The sequence below is a fragment of the Rhododendron vialii genome, chromosome 13a, assembly GCF_030253575.1.
Source record: "Rhododendron vialii isolate Sample 1 chromosome 13a, ASM3025357v1".
Lineage (NCBI taxonomy): Eukaryota > Viridiplantae > Streptophyta > Magnoliopsida > Ericales > Ericaceae > Rhododendron > Rhododendron vialii.
In genome coordinates this window covers 21,780,037-21,799,262 of record NC_080569.1, presented here as the reverse complement: position 1 = coordinate 21,799,262, position 19,226 = coordinate 21,780,037, and the positions used below count along the sequence as shown (strand labels likewise).

At 36.3% G+C, this 19,226-nt stretch overlaps 2 protein-coding genes across 11 annotated transcripts in view; both read left to right on the top strand.

Annotated features, from left to right (window-relative positions):
* The first annotated feature begins 3,956 nt into the window (after positions 1–3,956).
* Positions 3,957–5,381, top strand: LOC131315230 (uncharacterized). 2 transcript variants are annotated; one of them, XM_058344369.1, is made up of 2 exons: positions 3,957–4,337; positions 4,529–5,381. In XM_058344369.1, exon 2 carries the CDS (start codon positions 4,598–4,600, stop codon positions 5,207–5,209), a length of 612 nt encoding a protein of 203 aa, XP_058200352.1. In that variant the 5' UTR covers positions 3,957–4,337; positions 4,529–4,597; the 3' UTR covers positions 5,210–5,381. The 2 variants fall into 2 exon arrangements, with proteins under 2 accessions (XP_058200352.1, XP_058200351.1); XM_058344368.1 differs by lacking the exon at positions 3,957–4,337 and having other exon boundaries at positions 4,376–5,381.
* Positions 5,382–9,733: 4,352 nt separating this feature from the next.
* Positions 9,734–19,226, top strand: part of LOC131315229 (uncharacterized) — a 30,651-nt gene continuing 21,158 nt past the window's right edge. For 5 of the 9 annotated variants that reach the window (XR_009196641.1, XR_009196645.1, XR_009196644.1 and 2 more), the window contains exon 1: positions 16,629–18,334. Coding sequence is in view for 1 of the 9 variants with exons in the window: in XM_058344367.1 (XP_058200350.1) it covers positions 18,128–18,334 (207 nt within the window). In the remaining 8 variants the exon portion in view is untranslated. Of the gene's footprint in view, positions 10,612–12,176; positions 12,358–12,761; positions 12,942–14,970; positions 15,265–15,374; positions 15,992–16,103; positions 18,335–19,226 lie in introns of those variants that run through there. The other 4 variants (XR_009196639.1, XR_009196638.1, XR_009196640.1 and 1 more) reach the window with 4 other exon arrangements.

Sequence of the window (19,226 nt, the reverse complement as noted above, 5' to 3'; positions counted from 1 at the left end):
CATTGAGTCTAATCAATAATTCACCCAAATTTGACACAAAACTAACAAATGTGATTTTTTTTTATTATAAACAAAACATCTTATATAGACAAAACACGTCGTGTTCAGAAAACAATCAGTCCAATCCGAGACTCAAACCTATGATTGGCAATAAACCAATCCAAAACATCCAAATGAAACAAAGTCCAAACATTCTACATATGGGTCTTAAAAACCCAGATCAATACAGATTTAGCACAAGAAGGTCTTAAACCAAGTGTCTAAATCATACAATAACACTCAACAGTGGGCTAAGCCCACTCTAAATGGAACCAAACTTGGCCCAAACTCCAAACCTAACCCTAACCAAAACACAGCCACTTAGAATCAATTATACATCATTAATTATTAACTCTTCTACCTGTTGGGCTTTTGCACTATACCAATCTGATCACATGTACGTACCAATCTTTTGGTGAGTCAAGAAACTTGGTATTCTACCATGGGTCACTCTAGAAATTCCGTTCAATGGTGACAAAAACGTACTATAATTACAATAATATAAAAAATTAATGAAAAGTACTCGAACTCGATGACATCCTTTTTTCTTTTCTAATAAAACTCTAACTTTGCTACATACATTAGGTTGTAAGACCTTTTGTTTTGATTTTTTTGGTTTCTCGGTTTTATTCAGCTATATGATTAGTTACAGCTAGCCAAATTAATTGGACTTTGATTTACATTATCTCCGTACGAGTAACTCAATACTGGCAATACTAGAAAAATAAAATTATTGCTCGTTAATTTATATTTTGTAGTATTTTGTAAACTCAAGGAATTCGTTTGAGCCCCGGCCTCAATTACTACGAGCCACACCTATATTCTTTCATTTCCCTTTCCTTTTTTTTAGATTGTCGCTTTAGACCTTCAAATATCTTGAGCCGGCCGTGGTTTTTGTCTACTAATTTTAGCTTTCACATTGTTTGAAATTAAAATTGGTGCTAGAATTAGATGGACAGGTTTGACTTATGCGTTTTTAAGGATTTCATATCATCATCTCATCATATAAATTTCAATACTTAATGTTGAAACGATGTGATAATTGTTAATCTAGATTTGAACTATTCTACTTGCATGATTAAAGGAGATATTCTTAATTTCATTCTGAAAAGGTAACCTATATGTTCATACATAACTACAGATCTAGGCCGGATTAGCAAGTCCACCGGATTAATTTGCAAAACTGTTCATAGACGACTTTCCGACTTGTTTTTCCCTCCACCCTTAAAGTAATCTGGAGTTATCTGTTATCGATTCTGTTACTTTTTATTTCTCGGTAAAGTAAAATATTGGTAGGCTGAATTGAATTAGCGTAGCGACCTCTTGATCATCTAGAGAACCCATCTGACTTAGAATGTATGGACTTAAGCCCTAACTGACTCGATCGGGAAGAAAATATTGATCTGTCACTATGTCGTGGGCTTCGTCATGAGACCCCACTAAAATGCAAGTTAATTTTGAAACTCATCTCCCAACCATATGATCTTAAGTATCAACTCGATACCGGTGGGAAAAGAGTTAACCTTATGTTCGCCGCTCCAACCACTTGAGCTACAACTTTGGCAGGGCCAGTCCTGAGCTAAGGTCCAAGAGGTCCTCGCCTTAAGCCCCCAAAATGCGTAAATACTAGGAACCCTTGTTGTTTTTAGGGTAAATTTCATTGATCTTTCCGGAGGTTTCTAACAAATGTAAGAATCTTCCCTGAGATTCTGATAATTACACTAACCTCCCTTACTTTACAAATTATTATTTAGATTCCTCTATTCCGTTAAATCCACACTAAACACCGTTAGTTTTGTTACTAATTGACTGAAATGCCCTTGAATATTATACTAAACAAAACAATCAAGACCTTTTTTTTATTTTACTTTAATTGAAGTTTCAAATATTAAAAGTAAAATTAGACTGGTTATAGTAGATAAATTTTATATAGTTACCGGAATTTTTCATATTTTCATTACATCCTTTTATTGCCGTGCTAATATAATCAAAATCTCTACACCTCACACTCTTCATATCAATAAGAGCAATTTGAAAATTTTAAAAATTATAGATTGCAATTAAGAAAAATTCATATAGGACGACCAAAAAGATTCGGAAAGACTGTCTTTTTGGTATATATTTTTAAATTTTATTGATTCCTCTTATTTAGAGGAACAATGTTATGCAAAAATTTGATCAAAAAATGTAATAAAAGTTTGAAAAAATCAAGTTAGGCATCCTACAAAGCTAAGTCACATAATGATTGTGCGGGATAGCGCAAGTGCGAGCGTGAAAATGTTTTTAAAAAGTCTTTCAAACAACTAAAATTCATGAGTGCGAGCAATGCCAAGCATTGAGAGCGCAAACGCAAAGCAAGAATTGAAAACGAAGGCGAAGACTATCTTGAAGGAGTACTTTATGACTAAGAAGCCGTTCCACTTTTCAAAAAAAAGAATTTTAAGAAAAAGAAGGCAATTTTTAAGGTCAAAAATCATGTGTTTACGCAAATAATTTTCCTATCAATATAGATCTTGTTTGATAGATCTCATTAAGATAATTAATACGGTGCAAAAAAAATTACAAAAATATTTTTCATTTTCGTTATATTTGAATTTGAAATTACCTTCTTTTTGAAAAAGAAAGTTTTAGAATAAAGCGGAACAGGGCCTAAGCCACAAAATACTACTCCATCTCCCTCTATCTCTAAATAAATGTTCGGCGAGCAAACCTATATCCTTAAAAAGTGCATTTTTCGGTAAAAAGAATCAAATTTTTTTCACAAATTAATAGATATGCACGAGTTCTTTGAAGCTGTAAAAAAAAATTCCATTTTTAATAAAATAATGCATATTTTTAAAGTCTTAAATTTGCGCTTTCTTTATGGACGAAAAGGTTACTAGATTTTTTTTGAAAAAAAGGAGTATACTAGATAACGAATCCTGAAATTACACTCGCCTTATTCGTTTAGCACATTTGGGTATTTTAATTTTGATAGTGGGTAGAAAGAAAAATAGGACAATAATTGAAAAGAAATAAAGAGAGAAATAAAATTAATAATTAAAAAAATAAGATAATAATTAAAAATATATATAAAATAATAATTAAAAAACAAAATTAAAACAAAATAACTACGCTAAACGAACAAGGCCACTACTACTGTCATCAGCTTGTAATGGTAGCAAGTACCACATGGTCATTAGGATAACATAGATTCCAGCGCCTGCTTCAATGGCTTTTGACCAAGGGATATGAAAAAAACACTGTTCTATTTTTTTTTATTGGCTTTTCATTTTTTTTTATTCACAAAAAAATACTCATTTGCCCTTCAAGTAGAAATGGTGAAACAAAAATTAAGGATAATTTTAATAATTTTACACAAGTAGAGACAAAACAGAAAGTATCAATAAATAAAAGAGGAGTGTTAAAATCACTTCCCTTTGAGTTATATACTACTATTAGTAGTTATTGCGGCCACAACATTCATAGCAAAACCAAGGAAAAACATATGACAGTGCAAATTTTTTTGAAAACGTAATGGAAATCAATAGTACTCCGCATAAGGTGCCGTTCCGTTTTTTTTAATCTTGTTTTTAAAAAAAAAGGTAATTTCAAGCTCAATATAATGAAAATGAAAAATATTTTTTAATTTTTTGTGTACCATTTAAAAGATCTCAATGAGATCTATCAAACAAGATTCATATTGGTAAAAAAATTATTTGCATAATCACATAATTTTTGAGCTTAAATTTTATTTTATTTTTTCTAAAAATTTTGTTTTTTTAAAAACCGGAACGGGCCCTGATACTACTGTTCCACTTACATAAGCAACCCGATTATTAAACTCTGTTTGTTCGATGCAACAAGAATGCCCAAAAACGATTTTCAAGAATACTCTCTCTATAAAAGACTCGTAAATCTCTTTTCCTCTCGTTCTCATTCTCTTGTTCTCTTGTTGTTTATTATTCTTCCATTTTGTCTTTGTTCGTTTCTTCGAAACCCCTCCACTCCACATTCATCATTTCTTCAATGCACCTCTCTTGTTCGAGACGGACCTCTCGATAAAACCATTCACAAACCCCCTCAAAAACCCACTTGTTATTGACTTCCAAATTGTCCCCATTCTCTCTCTCTCTCTCTCTCTCTCTCTCTCTCTCTCTCTCTCTCTCATTTATTCTCTGTTTCCCCCTGATCTGTCCAGTTACTTTGATTTTCACTGAATTAAATCACCTGGTGGTGGTTTTGGACGGTGTTTTATTTCTCATTCTTGAAGAAAATCACGTGATTTCAATGGTTTAACATTTCATCAACCCACAATTGTAAGAACCCACATGGCCCACATCTCTTCCACCTCTTTTACTTACCAATTAGGAAGTAGTATTTACATATATATTTACTACCATGTATATGGGTTGAACGCAAATTAGATTTGTTTTCTTTGGTTTTTGCTTTCGTGGGTGTATTTGTGAACATGAGTCAAATTGGTGAAATCTTGGGTTTTGTCATGCAGGGAGGAAGAAGTGTAGAGAGAGAGACCAGAGGATCGAGCAGGGCCCTCGTGGAATTCTTGAGGGAGAAGATGAACGGTCTCGATCGAGCGGGGAGGAGGCGGAAGAGTCTAAAAGAACGGCTGGGATTGAAAGGGTTGGGCTGCTGTGGGTCCACCTGGGGGTTTTTTAGGCCATCCACTATTACCGTCCAAGACGACCAGGCCGAAGAAGTGGGCCCACGAGAGGACCCACCAGCGTTGACAGAAACCCAGCTTTCCAGTAATCGGAATTGTGTGGGCCGTGCTCCGGCGACGCCGTCGATGAACTTGGCAGCGGCGCTGGCGGCCGAGCGGCACTACAGGGCGGCCCAAGATACGGATGGCGGGGGCGGAGGCCCGCCCAGCAGCGTGACTGGAGGAATCGCACCGGGGACACCGTTGAGGGTGTCGTTGATGAGACTGCTGGAGGAGGAAACAAGGGACGGCGGGGATGTAGAGAGAGAGACGAATGAGGAGAGAGGGGGAGGACGGGTAGGGGGGAGTGATTCGGTGTGCTGCGTGTGCATGGGGAGGAAAAAGGGCGCGGCGTTCGTGCCATGTGGGCACACCTTTTGCAGGGTGTGCTCCAGGGAGTTGTGGTTGAACCGAGGGTCTTGTCCCCTCTGCAACGCCCCGATCAGCCAGATTTTAGACATATTTTAAACGGAGATTGAAATGGTCCAGGATTTGCTTGGGATGCGCATTGCGTCGTTCATCAGTCCGGATCAAATCTGTACACGTAATTCTGTATCTCAAAACAAATATATGTTGAATCGTGCGATGCGTATGAATCTTATGAAATAATGAGAATCTACATATATCAGACGATTGCATACACAAATGTCTAAGAATTGCACTTTTTTCACCCTTTGAATTCATTTTTCTCATTTTGGCATTAATTTGTTGTATTCATTTTCATTCTTACCTTTACGGTGATATAAAGAGAGAATACTGGTTTGCTGATTTTTAATTTTCTTATTTCAAAAGAAATCTTGCTTGCACGTATGTTCTCATTTTTCTCTTAATCTTTTGTTGTGACAGTAAATGAAGAAGATAGGTAGAAACTTTTGTTGTATTTGAATTTTGGCAACACCCAAAACAAGAATTCAAACGTAGACATGGCACCGTGAAATTTCAACCACCATTTTGGGTTGATGGTTTCAGAGTTGGTAATCCACAGTAAGGCAAAACAAAAATGAAACAATACTTAACCACATCCAGGGCTCATTGAAGTTCTTAGGCTTAAATACTTCAATGGTCCTTATAAAATAGAGTCGGTTTCATTTTTTTCTTTGTAAAATTTTTTGTGTTAATTTCATCATTCCAGTTTGTGACTCAGTTCAATGTTACCCTTCCCGTCAACCAGTGGATGGAATTCGCCTACGTGGATAACGGAAGCCTTATTTGGGACCTGACCCACGTCTCTTCCCCCCAATATTACCCACATCGCTTTCTCCCAAAAACAATACGCACAAGATCTTCGCTAGGGTTTCCCCCAAACCCTTAACAATACGTTTCTCATCAAAAGAGGGATTGGGCGAGGTCTCATTAAGATCTTCGATAGGGTTTGCTGGCGTGGTCTTTACAATATCGGAGAAGATCATCAACGCGAGGATGTCGTTGGTGGATGCTAAGGTAAGTCAATTGTTACCCACGTTTTTAATGCAAATAGTTTAGGGTTTTCCGCCCAAAAGATGTTGTTTACTACAGGAACATCATTAGTTTATACTAATTTGAATAATTAGTTTATACACTAATTTTTTTTAGCAGGGGACAAATTTAAAGTGTGCGTGGTTTTCTATACCTTTCACCTAACTTGGGCAAGGAAAATCCGAATTAAGTCATTCTTTTGGGAGAAGTCTTAGAATTTTCTCTGTTTCTAGTTTTGCTATTATTCCAAATTTTTTCATTTTTGGTAATTTCCGTTATTAATTGATTCATGTCCGTTTTGAGGCGAATCAATTAGAGTTAGGGTTTTTCTACCTATTTAACAAGTTGTAAGCCTTCGGGGCAAGATAGTGATTGATTATTATTGAATGAAAAGAGTCTAGAGAGCATTTTCTCTAAACCTATATCGTTTGTGATTTTTTTGTCGCACGTTCTTAATGTAATTAAATGGCAGATTGATCTTGTGTGCCTTTTTTTGGTAGAAAACGATGTGGGTAATATTGAGGGGAAGAGACGTGGGCCAGGTAGCTTTCGTTATCCAATTAGGCGAATTCTGTCCACTGATTGACAGCAAGGGTGACATTGAACTAAGTCACAAACTGGAAGGACGAAATTGACACAAAATTTTTTACAAGGACGAAAATGAAACCGACTCTATTTTGTAAGGACCATTTAAGTATTTAAGCCAAGTTCTTAGATTGGTCGAAAGAGAGAAAATTGAGGATAATCAAAAAATAAAATAAAATGAGGCAGAAATAACACGAAAAATCTATCTTGGGCCAGCCTAAAACAAGAATGGGTCAGACAATTAGCCACAGAAAAAGGGCCCATTTGGTTTGGGCTTTACCGACAACACTACAGAAATAGAGTAAAGCCCATTTAAAATACGAAAATGGTAAGGGTACCGAATGTAGGGGTAGGACCCAAGTATTGGTACCGAAAAATGTATATACAGCATCTACTATTTGGTTTTACAAAAAAAATTCGAATCGTTCATTAATTTAAAAATATTTTTCTGAGTGAAATTGCTCAATTGAATATGTGGAAGTCTTTGATATAATTTTGAAACTTTTCATTCATAATTCAGGATCTTAAATTCTGAATAAAACTTGAAAGATCGAGTTATTTACTTTCACGTGAATAATCCAAACCGTTTCTGAGTCTCTGACTTGTGTGCCAGTACCGAAACTGTTTAGGCTGGCTAAAATCACAGAAAACTAAACTCAAATTGCATGAGAGAGGAGCTGGGTTGGGTTTCTAATATCCTATGTTTCACTCCCACACTTCCTAATACGGAGTAGGCAAACAGTACGTTGAATGAGACCCATCTAGGGCTCATTTTGGTTAAAGCTGTCGAAAAAATCCGGTGAGCCGTGAAGTTGGTTTGAACATAATTAATTCGTACATTTTGGATTGGATCCATGGATTAATGGTTTGGATATGGATTCAAAATTTAAAAAATCATGAGGTATGGTTCGGTCCATGAATTTTCATTATGAAGCCGTCAATTATCCGAATCAAACCGTAAAATATTTAAAAATAATAAATTAACATTATATATATTATGTGTGTGTGTGTTTACTATTTAGTAAATAACCATAATTTTACCTATTGTTATAAAACACAAATTAACAAATTTACCTTAATGTGATATATTGTAATAACAGTTGAATTGGTAAATTATAGTTAACCACCTCTAACTACTACCCGGGGACACTTAACCCCTCTAACTATAAAATTGGACATGTTACCCCTCCAACTATTGGAAATCCATTCCCAGCTTATTTTCGTAACGGAGATGACATAGTGGCCATTTTAACATCTCGAAACACTTAATCCCCTCTAACTATTGGAAATCTATTCTCAGCTCATTTCCGTTAGCATTATGTTAGGATTTGAATAGAAATGAGCACATGCAAGTCACATGCTCACTTATGTTAAGAATAGAGACATTATTGCCCTTTTCCCTTCTCTCACCCACTTTTCCCTTCTCTCTTTCCTCGATTAAAAAAAACAAAACCTACAAAGTAGTACCACCGTGTTCATAACGCGGGCTATCTCCTCCAATACCACATCCTCACTCTTCAGGCTCTATTTGGAACTCAAAGAAAAGAAGGGAAAATTAATTTTTTTTTCTCTTCTATTGTTTGGTTTAAGGGAAAATTTTTAAAAAGCCCCATTAACTTTCAGGGACTTTACAAAAAAAACACCTGAACTTTAACTAATGATAAAAAGATATCTGGACTTACTATCCTATTAACAATAAAGCCCACACCATCCAATATCGTCTATTTATAACTGATGGAGTTAACGGAAGGCGTTAACCTTCTTCTTTTTCTAACTTTTTATTTCAAAATATTATTTTTAACTCTTTGTTAAGTAATAAATAACTATGCAATAAAGTTTTTTTAAATTAAAATTTATTAAAAATTACTTTAATCCCATTTTTTTACTTTCAAAATTTACCTCCCCTAGCCCCCCTTTGTCTCTCTTTTATTTTTTTTAAAATTTGACCTCACACCACTAATCAACACGACAACCAACCTTCAAAACTCCAGCCCCAATTTTAAAATTACTTTTAACCTTTTTTTTTTTTATACTTTTTACTTTCAAAAATTACTTTAAACTCTTTTTAGTAGTAAATAAATATGTAATAAATTTTTTTACTTACTATTTATTAAAAATTACTTTAACCCCCTGTTTTTACTATTTAGAAATATAACTTTAACCCCCATTTTTCCATTAATATTGTCTAATTCTCTCTCTCTCTCTCTCTCTCTCTCTCTCCCTCTCCCTCTCTCTCTCTCTCTCACACACACGCACGCACAACTGAAACTCTCTCTTTGTCTACATAATTTTGGGAAAATCTGAAATTTCCTTTTCGGTTGGTTGTGGGGTTGATTGGTAGTGTGTAGTCAAATTTAAAAGAAAAGAGGGAGAGAGAGGAAAAGGTAAATTTGAAAGTGTAAAAAAAATAGGGGGTGTGTGTGTGTTATAGTAGTTTTCGTAAATAGTTTAAAAAATGGGGGTGAAAGTTGGTTTTGAAAAATAGTAAGAAAAAAAGAACTTTATTGCATATTCAGTTATTACTAAAATAAAGAGTTAAAAGTAATTTTTGGAAGTAAAAAGTAAAAAATAAATTGAAGGTTAAAAAAAGGGAGGTTAAAAGTAATTTTGAAATTTTGAAGTTGGGGGTAGGGCTTTAGCGGTTGGTTGTGGGGTTGATTGGTGTGAGGTTGAATTTTAAAAAGAAAAGGGAGAAAGAGGGGGAAAGATAATATTTGAAAGTAAATAGTAAAAAATGAGGTTAAAGTAATTTTGATAAATAGTAATAAAAAAGAACTTTATTTTCTATTTATTTACTACTAAAAAAAGAGTTAAAAATAATTTTTAATATTAATTAAAGTCCAAGTATTTTTTTTGTAAAATTCCCGAAAATTCAGGGGATTTTTAGTTCCTTAAATTCCAAGTAATTTTGTTAATTTGTTATTTTCCTTTTTTTTTTCCCCCCCTTTTCCTTGAGTTCCAAAGGAGCCTTCAATATTTTCGAATACACAGTCACACACCATGACACCAACGTCTCTCTCTCTCTCTCTCTCTCTCTCTCTCTCTCTCATATGGAGGACGAACAGAGCAACACATCACCATCCCTAAAAAACAAGCTGAAACAAACCCTAGGCGTGTTACGGCGTTCCCGCCGCTGAAGACGGTGGCCAAGGCCGAAATCACGTGTGTGTACGTTACTGATTTCAATTTGGGGGTGGGTTTGTTCGAGCTTGAGGAAAAGGTAGGCGTTTTCGTCAACGAAGACGGTGCGGCCCTGATGGTTGAGGGCGTTCCAGAGGAGTTCGTGGGTTGGCCCAAGAGGAGGAAGTTACAGTTGGGGCAGCGGCGGAGGACGGCGGCGATGGATTTGAGCTCGGCGGCGAATGGGCAGTTGTCGTTCGTGGAGTTTGATATTGAGGCGTAGCGGAGGAGGGCGTCGAAGATGGGTTTGGGTAAGGGGGTGTCGTCGGCGACGGCGGTCGTGGTGGCGGTGGCGGTTTTTGTTTATTGGAACTCTGATTTGGTTTCTGTTTCTGGGTTGTGTTAATGGCGCGGATTTGTAAAGAGCAATAACGAGTTAATAAGGGTTCTTTTTCCATTCCATCACTCTCATCTTGTTGAATTTTTGATCTGAGAGAAAATCAGAGATGGGTTTTGTGAGTACTGTGATGGGTTTTTCGGATTTGGAGTGGGTATCTCAATTGGACTTGAAAATTGGGTATTATCTATTCATCTTCTTCCAACCGAGTGACGACAATGGTGTCCGAGAAGGTGGTTTGGGTTGTGTGGATTGAAAAGAAGATTGAACGCTCCATTCCTGTTTCTTGGGCAAGCTTGGGGATTCTCACTCGGTATCTCTTTCTATTTCTACTTGGTGTTTTGCAGTTTCGTAGGGTTTTGAATTTAGTTTCTAGTTTGGTTTCATATATACAATTTTAACGCTGGTAATTTAGTTTCTAGTCTGGTTCTTGGGAATTTAGTTTCTAGTTTATTTCTTGTTTGAATTCTGTTGCCTTTGCGTTATGGCTGGCGATTCTTTATCGGTAGAAGTTTTGGGTTCAATCGATCTTCTTGTTTGCGACGGTCCGAATACGAATAGTCGAATACTAATTCGGGTTCCTTTATCATTCGAATTTTTTGATTTTTTGGGGGTTTCCCTTGCTATTACCTGACAACTTGTGCTTCGTTTGATGGATATGTAGCATATGCTGATGGAGTACTTTCAGATTCTTTCTTTCAAATTGCTTGTTTATTGGCTTGAAAAATTTGTGTACTTCCTATGATTCCTAGTTAGGGGTGATTACTAGAACCCAATTTTTTTGAACTTAAAATGAGGCTATTACGTGAGGATATAATTAACCCTACTATTCTTTTGGAATGAGAGATTATTGCACGGCTCAATAATCTCGCGGGATTGTTTGTCTCAATGATGTGCAATTGTTTGTCTCAATGATGTGCTATTGTTCTTACAATTCTATGCTTGCTCGTTCGAGTCATGTATTAGTATTGGTTCTAGCTGGGAGTGATACTGGCTTGTCATGGTTTGCTTTATGGTTTTTCCCCGTTGCATTTGGTTTGCCTGATATGAAGTCTCATCTATTTTTTTTTTCAAGTTTCAAGTATATGATTGTTAAGCTCATTGCTATTGTGTTGTCGGGTATGGTGCTGTGCTTCTTCCTTTTTTGTCACATCTCCTATTGTAATCTATTTATACAGTATTATCTGTAGATTGTCGTGCGGTGTCAAATCTTTTTATTGTTCTTCTTCCTTTTTTTTTTTTGTAACACTACTGTTTGTTGTATCCAAGGATGATACCATTTTCGTTGGGTGTTCATGTATCAGATTATGTTACCTAACAATGATCCGCTTTTAATTTATTCCGTCTTACTTCCCATTGCTTAGGATTCTATTGGAGTCCACCTGTTCTTTGCTCAGTTTTCATAAGTCCAAGATTTGGTGTTTTCAGGGTATTCTTATTTCATATCTATGATTTTGAAAATACCTGGAAGACTTTGCAGAGATGTTTTGCGGTGATCTTCATTCCCAGTTTTTTTAGTTGGTTCTAGATTCTTTCTTTTGTTTGATTGTGTGGCGGTGTCAGATTTGAAAAGAGCTTGTATGAGTATCTTGTTAATTGTAGTTTTCCTAACTTGTGAATCATGTGCTTTCTTGGTTTCTTTCGCATTGATTGATATGCTCTCTTATTGCTTTAAATTCCCCTTGTGGTAACTGATTTAACCTTATATGGACGAAACACTAATTATAATCGGCGAAACAGAGCACAACTTGAGGCTTTAAAATGTTGAGGCTTGACTTTTTTAATTTTTTTGATGTCCTTTTATTTGTTCATTGAGGGGATTTAAATTCTTTGTTTCGCTAGTTATGGATGCTAACTATGTACTTACAATGGCCTAAGGGGAACAGATTACATGTGTTGCTTAGCAGAGGGCAGCAATCGATGCCTATTGGCACGGCTGAGATTCTGGTGGGGGGAATCCATGTGGACTCTATTCTCACTGAGTCAGCTTAACTTTGAAGTACGTAGCTTACTCCCATTGCTTTCGTACGGAAGCTGGTGCTGCTGGCACAGCAACAAGGTAAATCACCTACAAGTAATTCTCAAGGAAGCTAATTCAAACTCATCAGTCCAGTTTATGTGGTTTCCTATATGATCTGGGCACTGTAAACAATATCAAAGTATCATTTTTTAGGCTAATGTTAAAGCCACAACAGTGTTTTTTAATGCCACGACATTGTACCATTAGTGACCACACCCTTGCCTCAGTCAAATGGATTTGGTACAACCTCTCACCTCTGCATTGTTTACACTCATATATGTCAATATCTATATGGCTGGTGGAAGTTTTGAATAAGTGAAAAACTCAATCTTCAACTATTTAAATGGAGAATACGCTGCTCTGGATTCCGCCCTGCAACTAAAAAAAGAAAAAAAAAAGATTCTTAACTATATATTAGGCGTGACCTGGTCATGGTTGTGCAGGTCAGCAGGTCAAAGTTCTACTGCCTGACGAATGAAGCAGTTTTACTAGAGATGGCCCTTATAAATTGGACAATCACGGAAGTCATGAGGAGGGGCTTTACACCTCTTATAACCCTGGAAATAGTGAGATCTTCTGTTGTTGAAAAATGTGGATTCCAACCTCGCGGGGAAATTACACAGGTTTGTAGATATGTTCCTGAGAGCAATAACTGCATCTTCCTATATACTCATGTAGCATTGGTGATCACAACCAGATAATAACTTGCCATTTGAACCTTAGTCACCATAAATTATGCAATTCACCGAGTCAGTCTCAGCTCTATCCTGTATTAGGCTTCAAAATTTTAAGAAATAGTTAGGTACTTGGGTTCTTAATTGAACTACTGTGATCAGTAGATGAACTGACTTATTTTTGTTTTCGATATTTTTGAATATCCGTTCGTTGTTAAGGAGTTTGCTGGTAAAAACACCTTTTTTTGATTGGCTTGCTGGTAAAAACACTTGCACTCCACTTGTTCCCTTTGCTGGTCTAGCCTTCCATTTGAGTCTTAGCATGGATATATCTAGTTATGAACCCAGAAGAATGAAGAATGACCTCGATCCTTTGTTGATTTTACATTCATTATTTTTCCCGCTTTTTCAATCCTGAATGCTTGTTTTTGGTGAATGTCTGCTATTGAGGATATTCTCTCCATTTTATCGAGTTTTTGTTCCTATGAAAGACCCAACAATTAAACTCTCTTGTGAGGCTTCCTTTGTTTTATTGGTTGAGGTGGGGGATTGGCTGTCATTAATGGTTTATCTCAAGACATTTGACATGTAAGAGCTGTGGTCACTTTAGTTGATTGCATATGACTTAGCTGTTTTGTTGATATTTTTGCCCACTAATGCAGGTTTATTCTAACGAATTGTATCCATTTGGTAATTCAAATGCTTTTATAGATTTAGCTTTTACCATGGGAGACTTTTATTTGCGACCAAGATCCAATTCCAAAGCACGTAAGAAAGACATAAACCTCTCACAACCATGGAACTAGAATAGTGTCTTCAGTCACATCAATCGGGAAACTTCGGGAAACGAAAGAGGATCAATTTATGTTTCTTTGTTTGTATACATTTTCTTGGTGGAAATACGTGAAGATGTTGGTTAGAAGATTTAGGCTTCTGGATTCGGTGATGGTTTTAGGCCTTGGGTTTTGTTTCGAATTTATTTTCCATTGATGTTTTGGGCAATTTTATCTTATAAGCAAAGATGGAATTGTTTAGGTATGGGCACCATTGTGATGGCTTCCGCAAAACTTGATGTGTTGTGGAAATGAGAAAAAATATATTTTTTGTATTGCTTTGCTATTCTATTTTCTTTTTCTTTCATTGCAAGTGTTAGTTATTTTTTATGATTATTTAATATTTATGAACTAATGACTTGAAAATTACAAAGAGAATCTTTTGCAGAATGAGTTTAGAATTTATAGGGTTGCGTGATATGCATGAATTTAACAATGACATCTCATTGTTCTACTCCATTGATTACGGGTGCTGCAATATATTCCTTTGTAAGTACTTTAACTTTTTACTTGAGCAAAATGAATTGAAATCGCTCTATTTTGCTTAAGCGCAATTCAAGTGGGGTCACACAGTTCATTTTAGTATTTTAACTTTTCCAGCACTCTTTTTAGGATCTCTGGCACCAAAAACTTCCTTTGGATATTGAACATTTGAATCTATTTTCTTCTGATATTTGAGGTTTTAGATCCTTGAAAATTACGATAATGTACTTATATTCGAATTGACTTGTTGCTTTAGTGGTATTCAAATTGACTCTTGCTTTTGATTGTCTTGTAGGATTTCAGTAAACAAATTCATGCAGATGCGTATAAATATAGTTGTATGTTTGTGTGATTCCCTTTTAAGCTTGGCAGAGATGTATCGTACTAAAGTATTTACCAACAAAGGTAGAAATTAGTCAAGCCCTCAAGTTTTGAAAAATATTTTAGTTTGTCTTGATTAAGCTTTCAAGGGTTACTCCCTCTGTCCCATAGTCTTGGTCCAGTATTCCATTAGAACGAAAGGGCGAGATTGGTTGTCCACAGGTTTAAATTTGTAGAGCCACGTGTATGTGCTTTTTTGAGTACATTAAAGGTGTCTTTTGAGTTCTATGCCATTTGTCCTATCTGAAGTTGAGATATTCTTAATTGTATGATTTCCACAGAATGATCTTATGAAGTATTTCAGAGAGGATTTGCATCGAAGGCTTCTGAGCACAGACTTCAAGATGTAGGTTGATGGAATCGAGATGCTACATAAGGTGATTTTTCAGCTACCACTTAGGGTTACTTGGATTTACTCTCAAGTCTGATTATGCAATTGGCATGTTTAACGTAAACTTATGTTGACTTTCCGGGCACTCCCATAAATTGGAAAGGAAATGATTGAAGTTCTTGATATACTTCTGAGGTGGTTTGTTCTACGTTTCTGTGAATCTAACACGTCATGCCTACTCAAGGTATAGAATTGATTAGTTTTTTTTTTTGTTTTACTTGTCCATTCGTATTCTATTCTAGTGATGCATTTGGTATAAAGTTCGGTTATTGTGTTTCCGGGAAAAATGATCAGGTACTCGAATTTCTTCCCAAACTTTTTGACATGTTGCAGATTGAGGGGTACACTTTGACTGAGTCAGAAACTGCCATTTTTCTTCCTTGTTTGGTTGAGAAGGTAATTGCAACTTTACCTGCGGCTAACTTGCTTCCAGTTTTGCTTGTTGATGCTAAGTTGGTAATATAAAGTATTGTTCTTATTGCTGTGTTTTAGTTTTCATTGAGCTTGGCATTTTTCTGAGCTTTTAGTTTTTCTTTTGCTACAGTCTGGACACAATATTGAGAAAGTATGAGAAAAAATGTGAGGATTAGCAAAATAAGTAATTTATATAACCTTCTAAGGGAGGAATCTAAAAGATGCCAAAAGAATATTCGTGTTCTTTCAATCTCAACCCTCCAATTCTACCCATCCAAGGGTCCAAAAATGTCTCTCACACAAACAAATTTTAATGGCAGTTTTGGTAAATAAATGGGGATTTTTAATGGAAAAAATAAAGGATGGCAAGAATTCAGCATACGGTCATATGGTCTTCAGTACACAAAGCAAGAATTCAAAATCAAATACAAATTCAAAAACATCTCCTCTCTCTCCTCTTCTCTTCTGCATCAATTCTCCTCTCCACTCTCTCCAATGCCCACCACAAACAAAAATGCCATGGCCGCTATGGCCACACCTACTAGCAAAACCCCTTCCACCAAAACCAAATCGATACTGACTTGATTCGACACCTTTTACTTCCTCCAGGCGGTTGCCTTTGCATTCGGCGAGAACCTCCCCATACTGGAGATGATTCGCAAGAGCTCGCTCCTCGAAGCCCTCCTCGGGTTTTGGTTCAACGTCCGAGAAGTTGATATGAGCACCCGACGGCCTCTCATCCTCCAAATGGTCCACGACACCATCGCATTAGAGTTCAGATTATTCTTATCTACACTATTGGTTTTAGGGTTGTTCAAATGTTTATGGGTTTTTCAATTCCTGTGCTTTTGCTAATCATGGGTTTGAATTCTCACTGAATTTGGGGTTTGGTTTGTCAATCTAGGGTTTCAACTCTCAGTGAACCACCGGAGGTGGTTGCCAAGATGGCAACTGGTGTGGGCATCCAACCGTTGTATCCAATCGTAAGCGTGCACACTCTCTCTCTCTTTCTCTCTCTCTCGATTTTAGGTATTGATTTTCTTGCCAATTTGTCAATCTATGCGTTTGTGTTTTTATTTTCTATGTGATTGCAGTCGATGAGCCACTCAAGATTACCTTCAAGGTACCCAACTCCTCTCTCTTTCTATAGTTTGCTGACTGAACAACAAAATCTTTGGTGAATTCACACTTGATTTTGGGTCTGATCTGTTCTATCAATCTTTGATTATGTTTTGAACCGGGTCTCTCAATTTTGTTAAGAACACCCAAAAATTTGCATGGGGCTTCCTGCTTTTTTTCATTTGAGATGTGGGTCTCTTGATTTTTTTTCTTGATCATGATTCGTCAATAACTTTGGCGCCTTGTTCTTTGCTTGGCTTGGTTTGCAACAAATTAGGGATGTGCTGTATGCGAAAATCTACTCCACGGTCAAGTTTTGTAGACGTAAGATCTCTAATTTTCCCCTTTTATTGTTTTTTGGTTATTTATTTCGAGTTCATATGGTTTAATTTGGTGATATATCGACTGCTGTAATAACAGTATATTTGAATTTGCTAGAAGCAAAAGTAAAATCAACACGGACACATAGTTGGCCATTTTTCAAGATTGGGAGGACACGACACAACACTTTGGCACAAGTTAAGTAGTATTGCCCTATCAAATACGACATGATTTTGTGGGCTACAAATTGGATGTTTCATCTATTATTTGCATAGCATTCAGTTTATAGTTTGAATCTTTTAGATGATTTAGCTCTGATTGGAAATTACAAACAATGACTTAGGTTCTCTTTTCTTTCCTTTTCCTTTTCCCCTTCTCTGATGAGTGGTACTAAACTAATGAGGCTTCTAATAGGCCATTTGTTTCCATGTTCACAATATGAAATTGGTTGAGTTTCATGGGCCATATTGCAGTTTCACAAAGCAAATTTTTACTAAGCAAATTTTAGTTTCAGCTTGTATTTTGGTGAGCAAATTTTCATGAGCCATATCTAATTTTTATGAAGAATATTTTATCTTTTGTTCATCGGTGAACTGTTGCTTGTTTGTAGATTCCTGGTTTCATAAATCCTAATTTGTCCATCAATGAACTGTTACTTTAGACTCTCAATCCTAATTTTCATGAATCTTTTCTTTTTGGCTGAAACAAGTTTGTTTTTTGTTTTGGGTTTGTAGAGGGGTTTATGTAGAAAAGAATGGAAATTTAATTTTTAGATCTAGAAGGCCATAATAGCCTCAATTAGTTTTCAATTAATAGTTTCTGTTTCATAGTTAATTGGGAAAGACTTAGCTGTGGTTTGTCGTAATTTGAACCTGTGGTGCCCTTTTTTCTGAAAAACACAATCAATTGGGGTCGGCTGCATTTTTTTCAAGATGTATTGTAGTAACAGCTCTACAAAAAAACAAAAAAAAAAAGTTCCGTGAGAGGGCAACAAAATGACTGAATTTCATTCATCTTTCTCTGCCAATCTCAACCCCCCCATCAGCTATCAGGTATACAAATTGTTCTTTTTCCATTATGTTTCCTTGCACTCAAGTAGTGTGAAATTGGAAAGTAGTGTAGGGATTTTCTGTGTGTAGCTGATTTTTGTTTCGTTGCTCAGTAACAAACACTCTGGTTGATCAGGTAAGACTATGGTAGCTCAAATCCTTGAAAGATTACTCTTTATGGTGAGAATTTTACAAAGAACTGATTTGGTTGGGGAATTTGTTGGACATACAGGACCAAAGATGCCCTTTTGTGATTCTCAAACTGTATCTGATGGTGGAACACCACTTCAATGTGCTGCTGCTCATGGAAGGAAAGAGGCCCTGCAAATGCTGTTAGATAGGAAAGCTAATGTAAGTAGTGAAAATTACTTTGTTTAGTTGATTGTTGGAGTGTTGGTGCTTCCTTTCTTTAGTAATTGTTGGATCTTAAAATTAATTTTTGTTTATTGTTTCTTTGTTTAGTTGATACAGTGTTTTATTTAATAGCTCACATTAGCACTCCTAATGATGATTATCAACGAAGGATATTTTTTAGACTGAAATCAAAATATATTGCGCCGTCCGTTCAGGCACTGACAATTATTCCCTAGGGGTCAATAGGAGCAATGTGTAGTTCATCCAGATTTATTTTACGTTATCTTGTGTGCCATGCCTTTTTTTTTTTGCACAGTTTATATATCAACGGGAGTAGGGGAGTTAGTGAGTTAGTAGGTTAGTCCACAGGGGGTCCTCTGGGTCTAGAGGCTGTCTGTAATTCTGAACCCCAAATCCGTCCATCGCGCGGCTCAAACCGCTGCCCCCATTAAGAGAGGGGGTGAACTTTACCACCTCATTCGGCAGTCCATATAATAATCTAAGGGTTTTTTTTTTCCTTCAAATTGTCTACTCACAAACTAACTTTTAGTGGCATTTTAGTAAATATTCAGGATTTTAAATGGCAAAAATCGAGATTGTTTCCTTTTGAAATCGTAAGGGGCCATGTTTGGTAAACTGAATTCAAAAGCCCTAAATTTTAGATTCAAAATTCAAATCTATCTCTCTCTCTCTTTCTAATCTGGTAGGTTCACGACACACCCCAACACCCACCCACCAATGTCACCCTTTGTTTCTCCTATCTAACCCACCGAAGTTGGACCCCACGAACCAATCGCCGCGACTGACCTCGGCAGGTAATTGGGTTCTTGATTTCCAACCCATCTAATCTTCGATTTTCTTACCCTGTGTATGATTTCGAACACATCTA

Coding starts and splice junctions, on each gene's coding strand:
- LOC131315230 (XM_058344368.1), top strand. CDS start 4,490: ATGAGTCAAATTGGTGAAATCTTGGGTTTTGTCATGCAGGGAGGAAGA.